This window comes from Phyllopteryx taeniolatus, chromosome 5 (genome assembly GCF_024500385.1).
Source record: "Phyllopteryx taeniolatus isolate TA_2022b chromosome 5, UOR_Ptae_1.2, whole genome shotgun sequence".
Taxonomy (NCBI): domain Eukaryota; kingdom Metazoa; phylum Chordata; class Actinopteri; order Syngnathiformes; family Syngnathidae; genus Phyllopteryx; species Phyllopteryx taeniolatus.
Window position 1 is genome coordinate 26,157,407 of NC_084506.1, and position 23,096 is coordinate 26,180,502.

General features: G+C 40.1%; 1 protein-coding gene across 3 annotated transcripts in view; it reads right to left on the bottom strand.

Annotated features, from left to right (window-relative positions):
* The window catches only part of iqsec3b (IQ motif and Sec7 domain ArfGEF 3b), a 68,367-nt gene that overhangs the window by 10,911 nt on the left and 34,360 nt on the right, over positions 1–23,096 (bottom strand). For all 3 annotated transcript variants that reach the window (XM_061774221.1, XM_061774222.1, XM_061774223.1), the window contains exons 6-11: positions 22,421–22,582; positions 17,647–17,769; positions 3,077–3,243; positions 1,635–1,774; positions 1,245–1,376; positions 1,037–1,136 (exon numbers count right to left, since the gene is read on the bottom strand). In XM_061774221.1, the coding sequence (XP_061630205.1) occupies positions 1,037–1,136; positions 1,245–1,376; positions 1,635–1,774; positions 3,077–3,243; positions 17,647–17,769; positions 22,421–22,582 (824 nt within the window). The remainder of the gene's footprint in view (positions 1–1,036; positions 1,137–1,244; positions 1,377–1,634; positions 1,775–3,076; positions 3,244–17,646; positions 17,770–22,420; positions 22,583–23,096) is intronic.

The window sequence follows — 23,096 nt, forward strand, 5'->3', positions numbered from 1 at the left end:
GATGGACCATGAAAACGAGATTGTTCATTGTGGCATGCAGCTTTAATTAGAGCGCAGAATTGATGTTTCTTAACGACATATGCATTGACCGTGTCATTAGCCTGTGTTTTGATACTGGTTTCGGTGTTTTTCTAGTGCCTGGGTCTGTGGATGGGTGGAGCCTGCTTAGTCACACCTGCTCAGTATCATCATTAGTTAGGTTCTTAATCGCCAGACAGAAGTCATCTAGTCACCAGAATATTGTTTTATCCTTGCTGTTTGCCTGTAGTCGTTGGTGTGCTTTTTTTCTCCACCATTCTGCATCATATTTGTTTTCTCCAAATGTAAATAATTCCAGTTTTTGTATTTCTAGTATTTGCCTACGCTTGTGCAGTAGGTTTGTTTGTTCCTTTTGTTTGTAACCTGTTTCTTGCTTCCAAATCTGTGTGGTTTAGATTCATTTTCTTTGTTTGTTTTTCCCATTTCCTTCTCCTGTAGTGAGGATTCTTTCTGTTAGCATTGCTTAGTATTTTTCTAGTGATACTGTAGTTCCTATTTCGGCTGTGTATTTGTATTATCGATTTTTGCTGCAGTTCCGTTTTTCATTATTTTTCCCTACGCCTAGCTCCTCCCTACGCCCATCCACCTTTGTTATTTCAGCGTTCGCTGTTTCTTGTTTTCACGTCAACCTTTGTTGACATTTTTCATTATTTTTCTTGCTCACGTTTGTTGTGCTCCCTTGTTTAAGTAAATTTGTTGGTTTTGCTCAAATTTTTGGAGGTTCAATATTCTGACACACGATCGTTACAGACCATGGCACCTGGACTTACAAGTTTAATTTGTTCACTGACCAAGCTCCTAACTCAATTTACTTGTATATCAAATAGATGTTCCCTATTGGCCGCCTTTGTCTTGCAAATTTGGGCTATCAACACAAAGCAAAAAAAAAAAATCGACCAACCTACAGCCTGTAACTTCAAAAACTCATAAATTGAAGAACTTGTAAGTCAAGGTCCCACTGAATTTATGGATTAGATTGTGCAGAGGTTCGTCGTACATTCATTGCTGAAGAGGTGGAACTGCATTCCCAGGAGACCCATGGCTTTGCAGAAGGTGTAAGAAGCCGAGCTTTTCTTCTTGGGGCACAGCTTCAGGATCTGGAGACGGACCCAAACATGTTTAAAATGCTATAAAGCTGCTACGCTAAATAAAACAACATGGAAACAAATGGCTGATATGAGTCACATGTTTTGGAGCGTGCTTACCAAGAGCAGGTCGTTAAAGAGGAAGACCTCTCTCTGGAGCTGCGACAGTTTCTGTTTATGAGGTTTGTTGGCATCAGGAACCTCAAACAGACGACAGCAGCACACCAGACGTCTGTGAGGCACGGCCAAGATCTACACAGGGACAGGGAAAGAGATTACCATGGATATGTTAGTCAGTAGGCAGGCAAGTAGGTCAGTCCATCAAGTTGTGAGGTTGGGCATCAGTGGAATGTGTAAGTAGGCCGGCAGGTAAGTAGGTCGGTAGAAAAATTCAGTTCAGTCATTTGGTCAAAGGAAGGTCACCCGGGTAGGTAGCTTGGCAGTTTTATCGGCAAGCAAGTGTGTCGGTATGGAAGGTAGCACAGAAGCTAAAAGGTGACCAATGCTTACAGTTTTCAGGCCCAGGATGGACTGCTCCACACGGCTCACATAGGTGACATGGTCCTCATTGGATCGCAGCTCTCTTTGTTGGATCCTTTCATAAATGCCAGCCACCATCTCTCTGGGGATGTCTGCTCCGTCATCCACACCTGAACGAGCAGCCGTGACCCCCGTGCCCCCAAAGAAAAATACATCAGCCTGACTCATTGTGAACTATACTGTCTGCAGGGCTAGGTCAAGGACCCTTCAAAAAAAAAAATATTCAAACTTCTATTTCCCATCAAGTGGGAACTCATGAGATTGTGAGAGCTTGAGCTACGAGGAAAAAACGTATCAGACCAAATTGTTTTGTTTGCTGCTTGTTGTCTGCAAGAACTTTCATAAAAAGTGGACTGTGTCACTAAAACACAGACAGAAGAATTTTTTTTTTGCAAGCCTATGCTATCTAGCTTGCACAAACCACTTTAAAATTAAAGTGGACAGCGGGACAGACAGACAGACATGTGAGATCTTCGAATGAGTGCCCATGCAGAGCCTTAAATGCTGGCCAGTCACAGCCACACCATGCAGGATGGCTGCGCTTTTTTTCCTGGTTTCCATGACAATGAACTCTCTGTCTGGAAGCTGCTGTTGACTGAAGAAAAAGTGCTGGTGAGCAAAGGTAAATAGAAGTCAAAGTGCTGCCGGGCGAGCGCAGGTGATGAGATGCATGTGGAAAATACCAGCTCGTATCGTTAAATCGCAATGAGGCGCAATTAATTGCCATGCTCTCTGGGGCGGAACTCGAGGAGCTGAAGTTATCAGACATGGAACACCAGGAGAGCGAGGAGAGCCCAGAAACTTTTACTTCAGGTGAAGAGGTGATGAATTACAGGGCATAGAAATTCATGTGTGCGTGTCTGTATGTGTGCGCTCGCGCATTTGTGTATAAGTATGTAAAGTGTGTATGTTTATCTAATGTATATACTGTTTGTATGTGTGAGTGTGTGTATGTTAACGCCAAATACATATCAGATGTTCTAGTAGGCTTTTTCTGAATTGTTTTTTTTCTTTCTAGCAGAAGCCACACATTCTTTTCCATATGTGTTTGGGAGATTTTGTTATGGTCCGCTGAAACCAACTTTTGGCTATAGTTCGAAAAGGTATTGTATGTTTGGCACAAACACACCACTGCTCCTCACCAAAAGAACACCATACGTACAGCATGGTGGCGGCAGCATCAGAGTTTGGAGCAGTTTTTCTTCAGCTGGAACTGGGGCCTTAGAAAAGGTGGGAGGAATTATGAACAATTCGAAATACCAGTCATTGTTAACACAAAACCTTCGGGCTTCTGCTAAAAGGCAAAAAAAAAGGAAAAGCCTACTACAACAGTATGTACAGTATGTGTGTGTGTTATGTATGTATGTATGTACGTGTGTATGTGCAGTATGTGTACTGTAAATGACTTTCACCTCTGAGATTGCGTATGAAGTCGTCGAGGCCCATTTTGCGCTGTGGTTTGATGTTGGGCGAGTACATGTCAGTGTTGAGGAGGACCACAGCAAAGGCAAGGATGAAGATGGTGTCGGGGTTGTGGAACTGCTGCACCACGTCAGGATTACACATACAGTAGCGCTGGCTGTGTGCACAGAAAAAAAAACATCACAAATACAGTATAAACATAGATACACACATCCAGGGAAGGAGGGTCATTATAAAAATGTATAGCTAAATATAATGAAAGTATAAACTATCAAAAAGATCATACTTTTATTACAACTATATTGAAGTAATTTGCAATACATTTCTGGGGTTTAGTTCTAACTAGTGATTATGTTCCAGTTTTTATGAAACGTATCTTGATGAGTGAAACCAAAACTATTTTAATGACTGGTTTTATTATACTGGATTAAAAAAAAAAAAAAATCAGATTTTTTTGGGATATATATTTTTTACGGCGGCACGGTGGGCGACTGGTTAGAGCGTCAGCCTCACAGTTCTGAGGTCCGGGGTTCAATCCCCGTCCCCGCCTGTGTGGAGTTTGCATGTTCTCCCCGTGCCTGTGTGGGTTTTCTCCGGGCACTCCGGTTTCCTCCCACATCCCAAAAACATGCATGAATTGGAGACTCTAAATTACCCGTAGGCATGACTGTGAGTGCGAATGGTTGTTAGTTTATATGTGCCCTGCGATTGGCTGGCAACCAGTTCAGGGTGTAGCCCCGCCTCCTGCCCGATGACAGCTGGGATAGGCTCCAGCACGCCCGCGACCCTAGTGAGGAGAAGCGGCTCAGAAAATGGATGGATGGATATATTTTTTACATGTACAGTGGATCCTCGATTTAACGGATATCGGATTGAACAAACAGAAAAGTGTCCAAAAATAGTGTCCAGTTGTCACTCAACGCGCCATTGACAAAATCTGTTAGTTCCAGAATTGGCAGTTGTTGTTTACTGGCGCTGTGGCACAATCAATAGGCAGAAGAAATACAAAACAATAATTTTGTGCTGTACTGTAAGTGCGTCAATGTAACTGAAAATCGATATCAATCAATATTTTCCTGGACTTTTTAAAGTATTTACATTTGTGATACCTTTTTTTTTGTAGATTAAAAACAGTAGCCAGTACAGTGCAAAGTTATTGTAAATAAATATGAAAAAGCTTGAAAATGTTTGAAAAGTTTTAAATCTTATCCAAACTTACCACGCTGGTGTGCTTGATGGTGACATTGTTGAAACACTCATAGGCGAGTCATGGCAGTTTGCTTTTATGAGCCACGAGGGATTATTGTGCTTCCTAGTTCCAAATCCATTGCCATAGACGAACCGCTTGATAAAAAAAACAGTTACTGTACCAAAAATAGCATGTTCCGGACTCCAGAGACTTGTTTGTTGTATTCCTCTTAAAGTTAACACCGCTGCCATGCTGCTCCTTCTGTGAGCAGATCTCTATGCGACGATAGATAGAACTCCTGCCATCATGGCCGCCACGTCAATGCATCGCCTGGAAATGTTGCTACATTCAACATGGCCACCACATTGCCACACATATTGTATATCTGTCTCCTAGTCTCTGCCTATATTGCGCCACAGAATCCGTAAACATCCATCCATCCATTTTCTGAGCCGCTTCTCCTCACTAGGGTCGCGGGAGTGCTGGAGCCTATCCCAGCTATCATCGGGCAGGAGGCGGGGTTCACCCTGAACTGGTTGCCAGCCAATCGCAGGGCACACATAAACAAACAACCATACGCACTCACATTCACACCTACGGGCAATGTAGAGTCTTCAATTAACCTACCATGCATGTTTTTGGGATGTGGGAGGAAACTGGAGTGCCCGGAGAAAACCCACGCAGGCACAGGGAGAACATGCAAACTGCACACAGGCGGGGGGATTGAACCCCAGTCCTCAGAACTGTGAGGTAGACGCTCTAACCAGTCGTCCACCGTGCCGCCATTCGTAAACAACAGTGGCCAATTCTGGAACTAACAGATGTTGTCAACGCTTGTTTAAGTGACAACTGGTAACTATTTTTGGAAAGATGTACAGTCCAGACGGTCCGTTACTTCCGATATCCAATAAATCGGGGTCCGGTAAATCAAGGTTCCACTGTATACTGTATATGTTTCAGTAAGATTTAATTAAAATGGGTTTTCTTTCAAGATTTGGTAAAATATAATAAGTGATACTTTTTGGATTTGTATTTTTCAAAAAGGACATTAATGAGTGATATAATTTTCAAATTCATGTGTTAAGTATTTTAATTAGTTTTAATTGGAATGTCAAAGTAATATTTTAGTGACATTTGTCTGAATTTTCTAAAAGTAATTTTAATGGGTGTTCTTTTTCCAGATTTTTAAATATGTTAATGAGAAATTATTTTCCTCGATTTTCTTGTTGTTTTTTTCTTTTTATATATAAGTAGAGAGAGAGAGAGAGAGAGAGAGAGGCCAAATACTGTAAAAGGGAATATCTGTAACAAATAATGCTTACAAAGGAATTACATAGGGCTCAAGATTAATTAATCAGTGCCAGTTTGGAGCGTGTGGCAAAATATGTAAATTAATAAACGTCTGAACACACATCAAGCATTTATTTCATTCTCTTTACTCTGCATCACATTTAAATCAACATCAAAGCATCCAGTATCCACTACAGAGTGACTGGACACTCACTTTTGCTGTGAAATGGAACCTGGCGAACTCAAGTTTTCATTTATTTGGTCGACTTTGCTCAAAAGTTCTTCACTACTGTAGAAAAGGATGCTGAAAATGCTTTAATATTCAGCCCAGCTCTGTTGAGTTCCACCTGCAGGCAGGCTTCCACTGAATATTATAGAAACACCTCTCTAAACCTTATTTGTGGCACCTGAAGTGCAGTCTAACTTAATGGAGCGGCCCCCTGACTTCAAGGCTCGCGGCTTTATTATGATTTTGGCGCACATTTTCTCATTGTTCTTATTTTACGTTATGGATTGCGAGCTGGCTAGAATAGGAGGAAATATACAATACCAGCATCTGAGAGTGTCCCCTTTCGGAAAGCCAATGCAAATAATTATCCATTCATCCACGGTGTGCCGCCTGCAAATAATTAAAGGGGACATCCATGCCCGAAGAAAACCCAACCAGGCACGGGAAGAACATCCGAACTCCACACAGGCGAGGCCGGGATTTGAACCCCGGTCCTCAGAACTGTGAAGCAGATGCGCGAAATTGTCGTCCACCATGCCGCCTGCAAATAATTAAAGGGGACACATTATGGAAAATTTACTTTTTAATTGCTTTCTTTTTCCTCCAAAAATTGTGGGGAAATTTTTAAATTTTTTGTCTCCTTTAAGATTGTGAAGACAAACAGGAAGGTTGTGATCAGCATTGGCTGAAAATAAGGAGTAATCATCATTAATGGTGCTGCTAGGACACATTTGACAGTGCAAAGCGGTTTGTGCCCTCGGTAGTGAAGTAACGCTTCTCTCATCACGTTGGCTCGCACGAGCGTGATGAGATGCTGCACTTTGTCTTCTCCATCTCTGCCCGCAGGCTTCAAAACGTCTCGCTCGCACCTCCCCGACTCCTTGACTGTCACTTGCGCTTACACACTGGTGCATTCGGGGAGTCAGGGGGGCTTTCATCACATCGGCAAAGACAGGAAACCAAGGCGGAGGCTATTAACACCAGAGGACACACACTATAGCACACTTCTTTTTATATTTAACTTGTTTTTCCACATTATTTCGTACATGATGGCACGATGAGATGCTTAAAGTGTCACTAATGACATGTAAAATGGCGCTCAGTAAGTTGAATTAGCAAAGGCCATTTGTGTTCCTTTGTCTGTTTGTAGGCTACTTCCTGGTTCATGGAGATCCATACCATTTTGGATTACAAAATTCCTTAACACTAACAACAAAATTTTTGGCAAAAATGTGTAGTACTGTATTTGTACTTCCCCATTATTAATCAGGCCACTTTCTGGTTCAAACTTCCAAGTTTGTCTCTTCGTCTGCTTGCAAGCTACTACCTGGTTCGTAAAGGACCATACAATTTTTGGTTATGTGGGAGGCTGGCGGGTAAAAATATAAAATAAATTCCTCAACAAAAGTGGGTTTTTAGTGTTATATTTGTTTTTTTCAATATATGAGTCAAGAGGCTACTTTCTGATTCACGGACCATGATCTAAAAAGACAGGACCATACCATTTCTGATTATGTGGCAGGGGGAATTGTCCCAATAAACATTTATCGAACGAGAGTAAAAAAAAAAAAACTGACAGGACCGTACCATTTATGATTCCGGGGCACCGCACATCTACCAACATGCTGCGACGGAAAAAAAGGGTAACCCTCTATAGAGTTTGAGGCTCCACATACAGTAGTATATTGTTTTGTATTGTTTTTTATTGAACCACAAAAACATGGTGCAATTGTCATGGAAGAAGTGGTTTGCCAATAATAATTAAAAAAAGAAAAAATAGGCAATAGTAAAGGAGAGAGATTGGCTACTTTGAGAGGCTGTTGGCAATGATATACAGTGGAACCTCGATTTAACAGACCCAGAAACAACAGACTTTGGATTTAACGGACAGAAAACAATGACCGGTTGGAACCTTTGTTCCAAAATGGCCCTTTGTAATGGACAAAGTCTGTTAGTTCCAGAATTGGATGCTGTTGTTTATTGGCAGAATCAAAAGACAGACTGGTACCTGTATTTCCGGGTTGTGCCGCTGTTGTCACAGATATGAAGACTAGCTCTGGCTAACTGACGTGCCTAAGTGGCGGCCATGCTAGCAATGGGGCGTGTCGTATCTAGCCATTCATAGGCTGTTGTTTACTCGAGTTTACTCGTCATGTCAACTTTAAGTCAACTTTAAATCGAGGTTCCACTGTGTGTGTGTGAATGTATATATATATATATATATATATATATATATATATATATATATATATATATATGTATATATGTATGTATGTATTTTTTTATTTGATTTTTTTTGCCAAAGCTCATTTTTGATTGACTTTTACATCTGGACTGTTGCAAGGCCATTTTAAATAGCAGCAAAATTAGTAGTTATCAGTCGGCCACTCGTGCAAACTAATTGCCAAATGCTGCACGCTGTATGACAGTTCATCAGTTTCGTGCTGTCACTCGGTATATGGAGGGCCCAATGTGGGAGGAGTAAGGTGTCAAAGTTTGATGATTTTAAGGATTCTTGGAAAGTTAAAAAAAAGAAGAAAAAATGAAATACATGGGCCATGAACACTTGTTAGACCAATTGACATCAAATGGACATGTCTATCAGAACCAGATGCAGAAAAAAAGTCTCATGGACCAATGCCCTAAATTGAAGAGGAAGTCGTCAATTTGGATTTCAAGCAGCTTATGGGAAAACTCCGACTTGGCGTTTTGCCCAAATGAACTGCAATCAGAAGCAGGTATCCTGGACAGATGGCTGACACTTAATTGCCAAGCTTTCTTAACTAAATCCTTTAGGGTTATCAAAATTGTTGGGTCCAAGGGAGAAATTACTCCTTGGTCCTCCTCATAATCCTAACGCCATTTAAACATAACTATTACCTGTATGCCTAATTGCCGTTGGATTTTGTTCAGTTTTCTATTTTTTTGTCAAAACTAGCCCAGACTGTTTTTTTTTTTTTTTGCCTATGACATCAACTTTGAAGGGATTGATGATCATTCCGAGAAATCGGCATGAAAAAAAGGGGCTGTGGGGACCCCTTCATATTGTTGCAGCTTTAATTATTGACACATTTCTACTTTGATAGCAGTTTTTGTGGAATCCAGTGAACGACATGTTTTCCTGCTGGTTTCACCCAATGAGCAAATGCAGTGACACAGCAGCTTCCCGACTCGTCTACTTGATGTAATATGCAGCAAATGCTGAGGCGAGGTGCATGTTTATGCGCCGCTGTGTGAATAAACAGCATTAACGTGTGTGTGTGCGCGTCACTCTTGGCTCCCCGTCTTATGTCAGCAGTCTGTTTCAACAGCGGCCTGGCATCTTCATATCATGAAGGTTCACACGCCAGCTGGCACAAAGAAGCCTGTGCCACGATGACAGAGCAACACACACACACACACACACACACAGATGACATAACAAGTGTTACGTAACACACACGGCACATCCCGATAAGGCCTGCTCACTTGTGACCAATGCTCACAGAGCCTGGTACGTGATGGCGGGTGACAGATATGTAATGTGCGCCACCCAAAGGGCCCGGTACCTATGACTCGCTGAGATTTGATGAAGTGTTCTGATTGGCCTTCAAATGAGAGGAAATGCATGATGGCTATTTGCTTCTCTTTTCAGTCTTCAACACGTTATATAAAGGTCGCCTAATATACATTCAAAGGGTCCTAGGCTTACCACGGAGTTCCGTCCCTGCAGTGGCAACACAACCTGAATTTGTATGTAAAGCGGGGTGCGCACATACCAACGATTGGGCCACATTTTAGCATTGTCACCCCTTCTGAACAAAGTCTGCACACACATGATTCTCAGATGTCTCCAAAAGATTATCCTGAGTGATTATCCTGTGGTATTGGGTGCTTTCGTCCCCGATGTGCACGGAAAATGGTACGGGCAAATTGGAGCATTTCCCCCCTTCCAATAAAAGTCAGCAAAAGCACGGTTATCGGATGTCTATAAAAGATCGTGCTGAGCGATTATCCCATGATGTGAAGTGTATTAAGAGTGGTTTTACTGCCCCGATCTGCTTGGGCCGACAATTGTAAACTTTAAACCTGTTAAATATTCAACAAGGCAAATCCTTATTGTGTCGGGTCAATACCGAAAAGGGGCCGACCCAGGGACTCTGTGATTGTGACGTGAAATGGAATCTTAGACAATCAGCAATCTCGCTGAAGATGGTGCTGATGCTGAAAATAGAGGAGCAACTGGTAGTTGTGTATTTGTATAACATGTCTCACGAGACATTCACCACAACAGAAATGTCAAGGAAAAAGACTTTGCAACAGCAATGTAGTTAGCAGATAAAAATGCACCCCAGCTTCTCCTATTTCTTATTTTCCAACTACTTTTTTTCTTGCTTGTATTTTCTGACAGTCAGTCTATCCTCTGGCACCACGCTGCCTTTCATAGGTCAGCCTTGGTAAAACAACAGATGCTAAGCCGGGAATATGCAGTTCACTATACACCACACACTATAAGAACAGTAAGGAAACGTTTTTTCCCCGTCATGCTGTATGTGGGGTCTCTAACATTTAAAGGAAACGCCTAATATGTCATAACCCGGTACTGTGGTCTTCTGAAGCCCTTTGATACTCTTTTGTGCTTAAGGGCTATACAAATAAACTTGACTTTGACTGTGTCAAAGACTGCTTAAGTCTGAATGCATTGTAGTCTCACTATCATAGGCTAACGCAGTAGCAAAGTCATGATTTCACTTGAATGTAAAACAATCCGATGAAAAACAGTAATTACAGCAATAAGTGAGCGTCCCTTCTTGTGGCACATGACAATGCATTCTTACACTGCTGCACATAGTAAGTAGTTCATTGCGCACCAGTCGTAACCTCAAAACCTCCTATGTCGGGACCGCCGAGGACACCATTTTCTGCGCACATATTGGACATCTAGAAGTCTGTTGTCATTAATTCCAAAGGTGTTTGATTTTGCAAGTTTGTGTTCAAAAATTCATTAACTTTCATGCTGAAACAGAAAAGGGCCTTGCCCCATCTTACAAACTATTCCCACAAAGTTGGCTATCGTCATTCAGATAATTATATGCTAATGTTGAGAAACTAACATTACAGAGGACATTGAAAAGCTCCGTCACACATCCAGCACGCTTCCAGGGCAGCGCTGCAGAGAAAATTTGTTTGCTCACCTCCTTCCCTTTTTACCTTTAAACACGGTGACTACAGCAGTGTCATAAAGGCAGCGGGACTACTCTCTTGAAGGGGTAATATTATGGAAAAGTGACTTTTTAATTGCTCATATACAAATAGTTGGGTCTGTTGAGTACATGCCCATCCATCAAGTGTGAAATTATACAACCAAGAAAAACTGTTGTGAGCTGCCTAATTCTGAAAATGTATCTGCATTCAAGCCCTTCTGAATTGTGATGTAACAGTGGGGCTACTCTACATAATACCACCCATACACCCCTTGTTTTTCCACCCCTGACTTGGCAGCTAGCTTGGGCAAAATTCCGTCATTTACAAGCCAGACTACACAGAAATATTATCATGTCATAGCCAAATGTTTATCAGAGCTTTGGTGTTGATGGATGCAAAGTTTAGCATTAGCTGCCAAACCAATCTGACATGATTGTTTGGTGACGTTTTTCAAGATAATGGTGGGTGGTATATGCATTTGGCAATGTGTCCGCTGCATGTGCCACATACAAAAATTGGCGAACCTGCGACATATGTACTCTCTGCTCTGTGGGAACGACAATTATAACAGGAGCTCAGTTGAGGACCTTCTCTGCCTCATCTTTTTGCGCTTAACTATACTGCATCTGTTCCAGTAGACCACAGTGCTTCCCAGCATGTTTTGGCACAATGTGGTACTACACTGAAGGCGCGCAATTCTAAATCAGCTATATGCGGAATGTCACCTGACCAAACCAGGAAAACAGGTTCGGACTTCCTGTGTATGCTGCATTAGCTAGCGGAACAACGTGTTGATGACATGATGGTTTGAACCAGAAGTTGCTAAAAAAATATTTGTGGCCTGTGTCTTTGGACAAAAGTTAAATACATGGATATCATATATTTATGCAAATATGACATGATACAGCGGCTGAAATAAGTATTTAACACATCACCATTTTTCTCACTAAATATATTTCCAAAGGTGCCATTGACATGGAATTTTCACCAGATGTTGGGAACAACCGAAGTAATCCATACATACAAAGTAAGTAGAACAAATAAGATAAGAAATTAAGTCATGTGTATATGTGAAATGACACAGGGAAAAAGTATTGAACACACAAAAAAAGGGAGGTGCACAAAGGCATGGAAAGACAAGACAACACCTATAATCTATCAATAATCCAACCGCAATCCAGCCCCTTGTCAGTGCAAATGAATATCAGATGGTTCAGTCCTAATTGATGGCCTACAAAAAGTTCTCATTGCCAAGGTTTGAGTCAAGACACATCTCATGACGGGTAAGAGAGCTGTCTCAAGCCCATTGCAAAGTAATTGTTGCAAAACATAACGATGGCGTTGGTTACAAGCGCGTATCGAAGCTTCTGAACGTTTTAGTGAGCACAGTTGGGGCCATAATACATAAGTGGAAAGCCAATCATACCACCATCAATTTGCCTCGATGAGGTGCTCCTTGTAAGATTTCTGAAAGAGGAGTGCAAAGAATAATCAGAAGAGTTGTCCAAGAGCCAAGGACCACCTGTAGAGAGCTTCAAAAAGACATGGAATTAGCAGGTACTGTTGTCACAAGGAAAACAGTGAGTAATTTACTCCGCCGCCATGGCCTGTATGTACGCTCACCACGGAAGACCCCGTTGCTGGTTAAAAAAAAAAAAGCATGTCAAAGCTCGTTAAAAGATTGCTGCACAACATTGGGAGGACTGGGCCAAAATCACACCAGAGCAATGCATCGTCTTGAAGCTGTCATTGCAAACAGAGGCTTTTGTACAAAGTTTTAAATAAATACCAGTTGGCGTGTTCAATACTTTTTCCCTGTGTCATTTCACATTATTACACATAACTTAATTCCTGAGCTTATTTTTCGACATTCTTTATATGTATGGATTACTTGGGTTGTTCCCAACTTCTAGTGAAAATTTCATGTCAGTAGCACCTTTGGAAATGTAGTTAAGGAGAAAAAGGGTAACGTGTTAAATACTTATTTCAGCCGCTGTATATTTAAACATAAATGAAGCCTAAACATCAAATATTGTCATCTTTGGTAGCTCTTGAAGACAGCTTGTGTGAAACAAAGTACACAGGTAGACGATTAAAGTTCCTACAGGTCTTGTCCCGGTCTCCTGCTATAGGCCTTCGCCATTTACCAGAGCCAGAAGGAAGTGCTTCAAACCTGTTTTGCTGAAAGTGGAAGTTGGTTGCGCATATACCCTAGTAAGACCCGTATACTGTAAAAACAAATAAGAAACGATCACCTAAAAATCCATGATATAGCGGGGGATGAACAATAAACCGCAATAGCGAGGGTTCTTTGCACATATTCATTTGTGACTTCGGCTGAAGCTTGGCATCACAACGCATACAAACTCCCTAAAAAAAATGTGTTTGGAAACCATAGCCAGGAGGTTGTTGGGAAGTAGAGAGCATCTATTTTTGTACACTCACTGATTCCCTGCATCATTTTTTTGGTGTTGTAATTGGCGAGTTCATCCACAGTTGCAGGCAATCAGTAAAATTTCTTAATGATACCAAAGCTTTGCTCTCATCACAACCTGTCACCAAGAGCTCTCACAAGCACTTAAAGGCCATTAAAATGTCTCTCTGGATGTGGATATCTGCTAGCCCCAAGGCTGATACATGACATCAAAGATCCTTTTCCTCTTCTTTTATTTTATTTTTTTTTTTTAGCTTTATTGCAGAATATGTAAGCACCAGTCGCCGACGGCATAACAAAAAAGGAGTACCGTATTTTCACGACCATAAGGCGCATTTAAAAATTTTCTCCAAAATGGACGGGGCGCCTTACAATGCGGCGTGCCTTATGTGTGCACCGAGTTCCAAAATCTATAAATGTTGTTGTGTGATGAGCGCTCCGCTTGATTGACTGGGAGCATTTCCTACCGACACGCTGCTTATACAGAAGAAAAGCGGACGTGGCTGAGGACAGGGGGAAGGGTGCGCGTGAAGGAGGACGCTAAAGGAACCCGTGAAGGAGGACGCTAAAGGAACGCCCCCAGTAGGTATATAGCGCCTGTATGTGCATTGTGCAAAACAACATCGGTTTGGATAAGGACCCCCGAAAATGACTGCGGTCAAGCCAGTCTTCAATCGTAAAGTAGCAATCAAGCCAGTCGCCCCTAATTTTGTTCATACTAGGCATTACAGTAATAATGGTGGTCTGTCACACAGATCTGGACGTGTCTTGCGATACCAATGAGATTATGTTGGGGTGGCTTTGGCTCAGTAGGTAGAAGAGGTTCGAATCCCTGCTACGACTGTCCGCATGTCGAAGTGTCCTTGGACAAGACACTGAACCCTAATTTGAGCAATGGATTAATGAACTCCAACCGCTGGACATCGGTGTAAACAGGGCGTTCAAAGTGAAGTTGTGAGCGGCGTGGGAGCGATGGATGACAGATGGCGAACAGGCAGCCCCGGGCGAGTTACGCCACAATTTATGAATGGCTTGTGGATGCTTGGGCTAACGTGTCTGCTTGCACTGTTGTTCGAGCTTTCGTAAAAGCCGGCATCATTTCTGAGGAGCCGCACGGCAACGAGACTGACTCCAACAATGACGAGGGGGAACCTGGCATGTTTGATGGAGAACTTGCCCAGTTGTGCATTTCGGATACAGAAGATCAGGACTTTGATGGATTTGTGGATGAGGACTGATCAAAAAATAACGTGAGTACAATGTTAAATATTTCAATAAAGTACAACCAAACTCAGTTTTGCTACTGCTGCCTTTTTAAAAACATTGTTTTAGCATGCATGCATGCGCCTTATGTATGTGTTAAATACAGAAATAGACCCCGTAACTGAGACTGCACCTTTTAATCCGGTGCGCCTTATGGTCGTGAAAATATGGTTTTTAGCATGTGATAGATTTATGTTCTTGTGTCTTTCAAGAGCAAAGCTTTTTTTTATTGCGGCAAATCAGGAAATTCATACAATCATGCATGAAATCATGCACAGAACTAAGAGAAAAATAATTAGAGAAGACTCAAGAAAGACTGGCCTAATACTTTTGTCCTGCTTCACCGTGTGTTGGCACTTGTGTTTATTTGTTTGTTTGTTTTTGTTTTAGAGCACTTTCTTCTTTTTTCACTAGTGTGACAATTAAGTACTCACTTTAAGTCTGAGCTCTTTCCTGTTTTTAAGTATTAACTTATTAATATAATATTACAATTTAAAATTATTTTATTTATCATATATATAATTTTATTGTATTTTATGTATATAAATAAAGTATTCAAATATTCTCTTTTCTATTGTGGATTTCATCAATTCAATATTTATTTTTTATTGGTTTTATTTTCATTTTACATGTATTTGTATTATATATTTATGTTGTAAATAATTATTATTAAAAAAAGCATAACATAAAAAGTGTATTTCAATTCAATTATGTGTATTTCAATTCGTATACTTGACATACTTCATGTACATAGTTTACGTATTAACAGTTGTTAAATTATTTTTACAATTTAATGACAGTTAAGAATGTTTAAATGTTACTTAAAACATTGCTGTTACAATTTGGAGCAGTTTTATGATGGTGAAAAGTTTTAACCTGGATTACCATGGTTACAAATTTTATTACTTATTTAAATATTGAAAACATGAGGATAAGCGGAACGGAAGATGAATGAAATGAATTATTTGAGTGTATTTCATTTTTTACTTGATTTTCATTTTATCATATATGTGAATTTTTATTTACCTATTTTTTAACATTTATTTTTATATTTGTAAATATTTTTGATGAATACAACAACATATGCCAGCATGGTGGACTACTGCCTCACAGTTCTGGGGACCGGGGTTCAAATCCCGGCCCCGCCTGTGTGGAGTTTGCATGTTCTCCCCGTGCCTGCGTGGGTTTTCTCCGGGCATTCCGGTTTCCTTCCACATCCCAAAAACATGCGTGGTAGGTTGATTGAAGACTCTAAATTGCCCGTAGGTGTGAACGTGAGTGCGAATGGTTGTTTGTTTATGTGCCCTGCGATTGCCTGGCGACCGGTTCAGGGTGTACCCCGCCTCCTGTCCGAAGATAGCTGTGATAGATTCCAGCAGCCCGCGACCCTAGTGTGGATAAGCAGTAAAGAAAATGGATGGATGGATGGACAACAACATGTCAAATGCATATCTAAATTAATGTATTATAAAATTTTGTTTAAATTAATTACACACATATTTAATGTAAGTAACGGGCAAGCTAGCAAAACTTACAACGTTCCTGATCGGGCAAGCGTAGGAAAAAAAGTATTGTCGTTTGTAGGGATGTCACAATATTCACGTTATCGTCATGGCCGTGACCATAAAAATAATGAGCTGTTGTGCTTAAAATGTAGTTTTGTTTTGTCTATACGAAGCCAAGCTGCTTAGCCAGGCTGGAGAGCGTAAGTCCCAACAATCAAATAATATGATAGGTCCACTCCATATCACTGCAAAAATAAATCATCTTACATACTTCCCTCTCTTCAAAGGTAATGTCTACATTTCAAATCAAAACATATCACATATAATTTCACAATATCACTAAGCAGAGGAAAAGAAACTACGTAGGAATCCCATGATTAGTTTAATTATTGTTACTTGGCTGTTTCTAAACTTGTGTTGCCTTTTAAGACTTTTCCTGCCTTTCTGACTTGACTTGAATTTTTGGACTCAAGCAAATAAATTACTGTTAGTAGGCAGTCATTTTTAATGTTAGTTAGAATAAAAGCAATTCCTAACGGTATAACTTTTTTTTTTTTAATGACAATAAATTCTGTTAAATTAGTGAACAGACAATTTATCAATGGACAGTTTTGTTATTGTGAGCATGGTAGGATTATCGCTGCAGTAATAATTAGCATTTTGGAGGTACTGCACACAAATGTAAACGTTGGATGGACGGGGATAGAAGTGCACGGTAATATGTGATGTGAAGATGTCTTTTTCACAAAAACCTGAGGGAAAACACACAGAAACTACTAAAGCCAACTGAGAAGGACTCGGCGAGCAAGAAAAAGAGATGTTTTTCAGTATTCCTGCTTTCACCTCTTCGCACCGTCAACCTTCCTGCAATACTGTGAGCTTTCCCACGATACCGAAATAATTAGAGTACTGTGAGATTAATAATATGATAAAACCAAACTGTGAGACATAGCAAACATTTGAGTGCATTTGACCAAACAGGACAAGCTTCGGGGAAGTGCCCTAAAAAGTTAACTTCGAGCCCCAATGATGTCACCATTTTTCGGTCATTTGATTGCTCAGTCAGAGCAAACCAAGTTCAACTAGCAAAGCACGTCTTTAGATATTAATATATTTATAATCAGCTTCTCCGGTAAGTATGATGTATTTTATTTTTTTTAATTTGTATTGTTTGTTTATGTTTTTGTTGTTATTAAATAAATACGGGTTCCGAACTGCTCCAGATGATGTACATGGCAACTTTGCGTGCTATTGTATTGCGTTTTTGTATTGATGGTTTTCATTATTTCAACGTGATTAGTGGTGGTATTCAGAGGTTCAGAGGTAACAAATGCACGGCACGCCCCTGCTGCAGTTAGTAACCCCCAACGAATGCCAAGGTGCCAAAGTTGAGGGCATGGCCTGTTTTGGCTTTTCAATATTTATCCAAGTGAAAATGTTTCGTTTTAGAGCTCCCGGCTTCTCACCTAAAGGCCTCGATGAGTCGCTCCACCTTCTGCGCCTCGCCCTGCACGCGCACATGAGCCTGAAACTTTCTCAGGGCTTCGTCCAGCTCCATGCCCGAGAAATCCATCTCGTCCACCACGCAGCTGCCAGGAACCACACACGCAGACAGGGGTGAGAAAAAAGAGAAGCAACAATTTAGCACACAGGAAAAGAGACGTGGGTGTTTGCGTCCGAGTGAATGCACACACAAGCACACGCTGATGGCAAAACCTTCCTTTACAGTCATACTTCCATTACTGAGCCACTGACCTGGAAGACACACACACACACACACACACACGGAAAGAGGAAGGAGGATAGTGATGACACTGGGAGATAGAAGCATGAGAGTCACTATAACATTCAAAGGAGTATATGAAAGGCTAAGAATGTGCCAATGGCAGCACATACATGAATGTGTGTGTGTGTGTGTGCGTACGTGCATGTGCGTGTATGTGCAGTGACCTATTTCGACAATATCTACAACAACCTCAGCAAAAAGCCTCTCCCTCCACCCTGGATGTGTCTCCGCATGCGGATGGATACAAAAACATGAGCATTTTGAATGAATGCATTTTGCATTTATGCATGCCAGTGTGTAATCGCGCACACTTTACTACTATGAGGGCCACACTGAAGACAAAAATAGTACCATTGTGTTTTTTCCAAAGAAAATGATGTAAAGTTACTCGACAAAATGTACATTTACGAGAGAAAAGCTATAATATTACCAGACAAAAGTTGTCCCATTTTTGAAAGATTTCTAAAATTACAAGAATATTGAGAGAAAAGAAAATGCAATGTTGTGAAAATAAAGTTGGATTTTTTTCCAAGTAAATGACGGGAGAAAAACCATTGTACAGTGTACATAAAGTTGGATTACAATGAAGGATAAAAGTTATAATTCTACAAGAATAAAATTGTACTATTGCAAGAGATCATTTGTAATTTTATGAGAAAAATTTTGTTTTGTTACAAGAAAAAGATGGAACGTTACAAGAAAAAATATTGTAAATTTATGAGAATAACCTAATATTATGTGCTAAAAGTTTTCATTTCATGACAATAAAGTTATATTTTCTAAAGAAAAAGAAAAAAGGAATTGAGACAAAACTGACCATCATTTGGTCTTTCTTCACTGGAGGCTGAAACAGTGGCGAGTTGCAGAATAAATATTTACACTCTTGTTTCATAACTTCAACAGTACACAGTCAGCTTGCTAAGTGACTCATGTTATTAAGTCCACCCTGTGTTCATTAAATGCTAACACTAGTCAAAAATGTCCACCCTTGTCAGAAAGCTCACATATTTTGGTGTTTGCATATTCTCTTCTTCCAGTTAATTAATAATGATAATAATAAAAAGAAATCAACATGCATTTCTAACAGCCTAACATTTGCTTAATACAACGAATACAAAGTTGAATAGGAAATCTGAGCTTTTTGGCCAGGCTGAAATGGGGAAGGTGTCAAAGGCTCTTTATGGTGATATTGACTCGTACGGTGCAGTATACTGTATATAATTATATGTGCTAGATTCACATACTTTATGGCTTCAACACAGGCCTTTACACACAGGGAAGAAAATATTTCATTGTCTACCCTCTGCAGCTACTGTATAATAACAGCTTCCACTGTGAAGCCTGTGATAGGATCTCTCTCCATTTCTTTTTTAGTAGTTGAACAGTAATGCAGCAGACACTTCACAGCTCATTCTTAACATTGGAAAGCACTTGACAGAAAGCCCCCAAGATCCAAAGTAGTTTTTTTTCCTTTTTAAGCCAATTTTATATGGCTCTCAGAAACACGACAACTTGAAACTTCCACAATATGTTTCTTTATGTGCTTTTATGGATTAATTTTTTCATTCTGCAACTTTGAAACATGACAACGAGTCCTGGAGGTGCTCTAAACAAAGGCGGCTGATTTAAATCCAAGATACAAGTACAGGAGCTGCTGCTAATGCAACTCTAGGGTGTAAAGTAGCACACCATATGGCTATATCTCACTATAAATGCATTTGTGCTTGTGCTTATCACTTGCAGGTAGACAAAATATCAGCATAGCTGTCAATCTACAAGTCAATAAAAGTGGGAAGTGCTAAACTTGGAAAAGATCTCGTATAATGCATCGCTCTGTCCCAGCATCCTAACATCAATGTGAATGATGCTGCTGATGAAATGTTGACAGGAAATGCTGTTGAATGATGGGAAACGTAGGCAGTGTTTCCACAATCTCTGCAACAACCTCAGCAAAAAGTAAATTACAATAAAGTGTTAAGAGAATAAAGTTGGACTTTTAAGAGAAAAATGTGATGTAACAAGAACACCGTCAAATTTTTGGAGGAAAAATATTCTTTATGAGTAAAAAGTAATTTTGCAAAAGTAAAAGTTATGGGTTTTTTTTAAGAATGAAATTTTACTTTAAGAAAACTGTTGTAAAGTTACAAGATTATAATCATAATTTATGGTAATAAAGTTGTGAAAAAGCCTTTTTTTTAATCCTAAGGTTAGAAGAAGAACATTAGAAAGTTGTATAGATAAAACAGAAAAATGGGAATTATTGAATAAAGGGAAATGTAAGCCCTGTCTAGCAGAATTCATCATTTGTCGTTCTTTATCTAACTTTGAACCGCTTTCTTTTTTGGTGCTTTTTTTTAATTTTATTTTATTTATTTTTTTATTTTTTTTGCTTCTGACCTTTTTATCAACCCCCACTGAAACATTTCAAAGATGGATGGCTGAGGTTCAATTGCCTGAAAAAAAAAACACCTAATGGTTTACAAAGACTCTGTAAAGCGATGGTAAATTATTTATATTGAATCTAAAGTTGTCTCCATTGGGGGAATAAAACAAACGCAAATGTTAAAATAATAGACTAGACATTGTCCCTAAGAATGAATAAATAAAGACACTGGGAGAAACTATTTAGATTCATTAAATATTATGTGGGAAACACTATAATGACTTAACGTAATCATCAGTTTCTTTAAAGGTGACACGTTATGCTTTTTATATATACAGTACATAATTTTAAACAGTTTTAATAAAGTCAGGCAAGTAATTTAGTTGTCTTTCTCCTCTGGCATTTTCCCCACATTTCACACTACGGTAAATACATTATTTCATGTCCTTACAAATGCCAAATGTATTTTTATCCTTGAATCTCCCGAGACCCCAAGGAACAATAATTATAGCAAATTATCCTCATGAAAATGAGCCACTGCTCACCCTGCACCCCTTGTACAGCCGGGCAAAAGTCAAGCTTTTGTTATCACGACGCAGGAGCCCAGTGTGTGAAGAAGAAAAAAGGAAGTGACCATAGCAGCCTGCGCTGTATTTTAATCAAGGAGGCAGCACTTCATCAACAAGCAGCCAAACTGCACTTGTCAATTGTATAGCCCACATTACACACAATCTCGCCTTTCTGATACCAGCCTGTTCTCTCTACTACAGCTTTTGTTACCATGACAACAAGGGGCGGAGTTGCTCGTTGAGCCTCAAGTCTTAAAAAGTGGGTGCAAACTGCAAAGCATGGATTGTAATTTCATTCATCACCAATTCAACTTGTCAGTTAGTGTAGCAGATCCATGCATCAACACCTTGATCAAATAAGTATGCGCGGCTTATCAGAAAATAACACTGATAACGGTCTTAGCTACTACTAGTCTGTGCATCCAACAACACTGCAGCTCTGCTTAGCCTTTTGCTTTAACGTAACAATGTCTGGCCTTTGTCAAATATCCCAAGGTTCAAGAATTACAGCATACTTTACACTAGGCCTGTCACAATAACATTTTTTAAAAGATGATATATTGTCCCCAAAACTATCATGATAAACAATAATGTTGTTATTTTAATGCCTCTGAAATCATGAAAAATAAGTCACACCCTTCCATCCATTTTCTGTACCGCTTATCCTCACTTGGGTTGCGGGCATGCTGGAGCCTATCCCAAGTGACTCTGGGCGAGAGGCGGGGTACACCCTGAACTGGCCTCCAGCCAATCGCAGGGCACATAAACAAACAACCATTCGCACTCACATTCACACCTACGGGCAATGACAATTTATCAAGTCTGGAAAAACTATCGTGTCGATATAGTAATTATCGTGACAGGCCTACAGTACTTTACACCCTTTTTTGGGGGGGAGTGGGGTGCTGTCTCATGCAAAATGAACCATTCTACTAGGAGCAGAGCTACTTGTTGAGCCCCGAGTTTAAAAAAGCCGGTACGAACTGTGCATGCAAACCCATTAAGACAGTAAAAGCATGAATTGTATTTTCACTCGTGGAGGCAGCGCTTCATCAACGAGCTGCCCAATTACAATGTCTTGAGTGGACATGTGTCGCATAAAGCAGACATATCGCCAAGCACAAAAAAATGTGCCGTTTATCACTTGATGACACTGTCAGCTAACACTGATCTGTGCATTCAACAACACTGTAGTCCGCCGTTGCTTGAAAACGGTGGCTTTTTTCCCATAGAAACTCAGCGTTGGATCTGTTAATATGTAAATTAGCCCCACGTACTTTAGTATTCATATGTACCTTCAATGGGCCTGGCCTAGTGAGTGATGTCAGGAGCTGGAGTCGGGTTTCCGGTTTTAGTCCAGTGTGAGCGTCTGTGCGTGAGTTGTGGCTTAGAGCAGCTCCGAGCGAGTGTTTTCATGTTGTCCTTGTCCACATGTGAGGTCATTACACTACGGCATATCTGAAGGGTACCACTGTATGTGTATACAAAGAATGCTTACTCACTCCAGAACGTCTCTGTTGAACTGCAGCTTGCTGTTGCCCAGGAACTCTCCAATCATCTGCCTGCTGAGGCCTTTCCTCTGGAGCAGGAAGTGAGCCACGCCGATGGCCGTGTCGGGCACGAAGCCGCGCGTGATCAGGAAGTGGATTCCTTTCTCCGGGTTCCTGCCAGCACAAGGTACCAGCGACAACACTTTAAAGTAAGGACTGTAATGACATCATAAAACTACTTCACAACACCCAGGGCGGGACTCACTATTTAGCGAGTGACAGTCAGCTACTTATTCATATTAATCATGTTGTCAACATGACACGCTACCATTTAAAATTCTCTAATTCATTATGCAGCCCTTTATAAATAGGAAATCACATATAATCAAAAGAAGAATTAGACAACTTTGAAATACAAAAATCTGAAAATAGACACGTTAACACTGCTATAATATTAACACATTTTGTATTTTTATCATGTATAATATAATATTTTTACAATAATAATATAGCACGTGAAATTTTAATAATAATAATAATAATAATAATAATATAAACAATAGAATATGACCATAAAAATGAGGTCCCTAAAACTATATTGAGAGCTATATATTATACTGGTATGTAATGATTATGAATTAAATATTAATTATTTAACATTTTTGTACTAATAATCATAAGAAGAAGA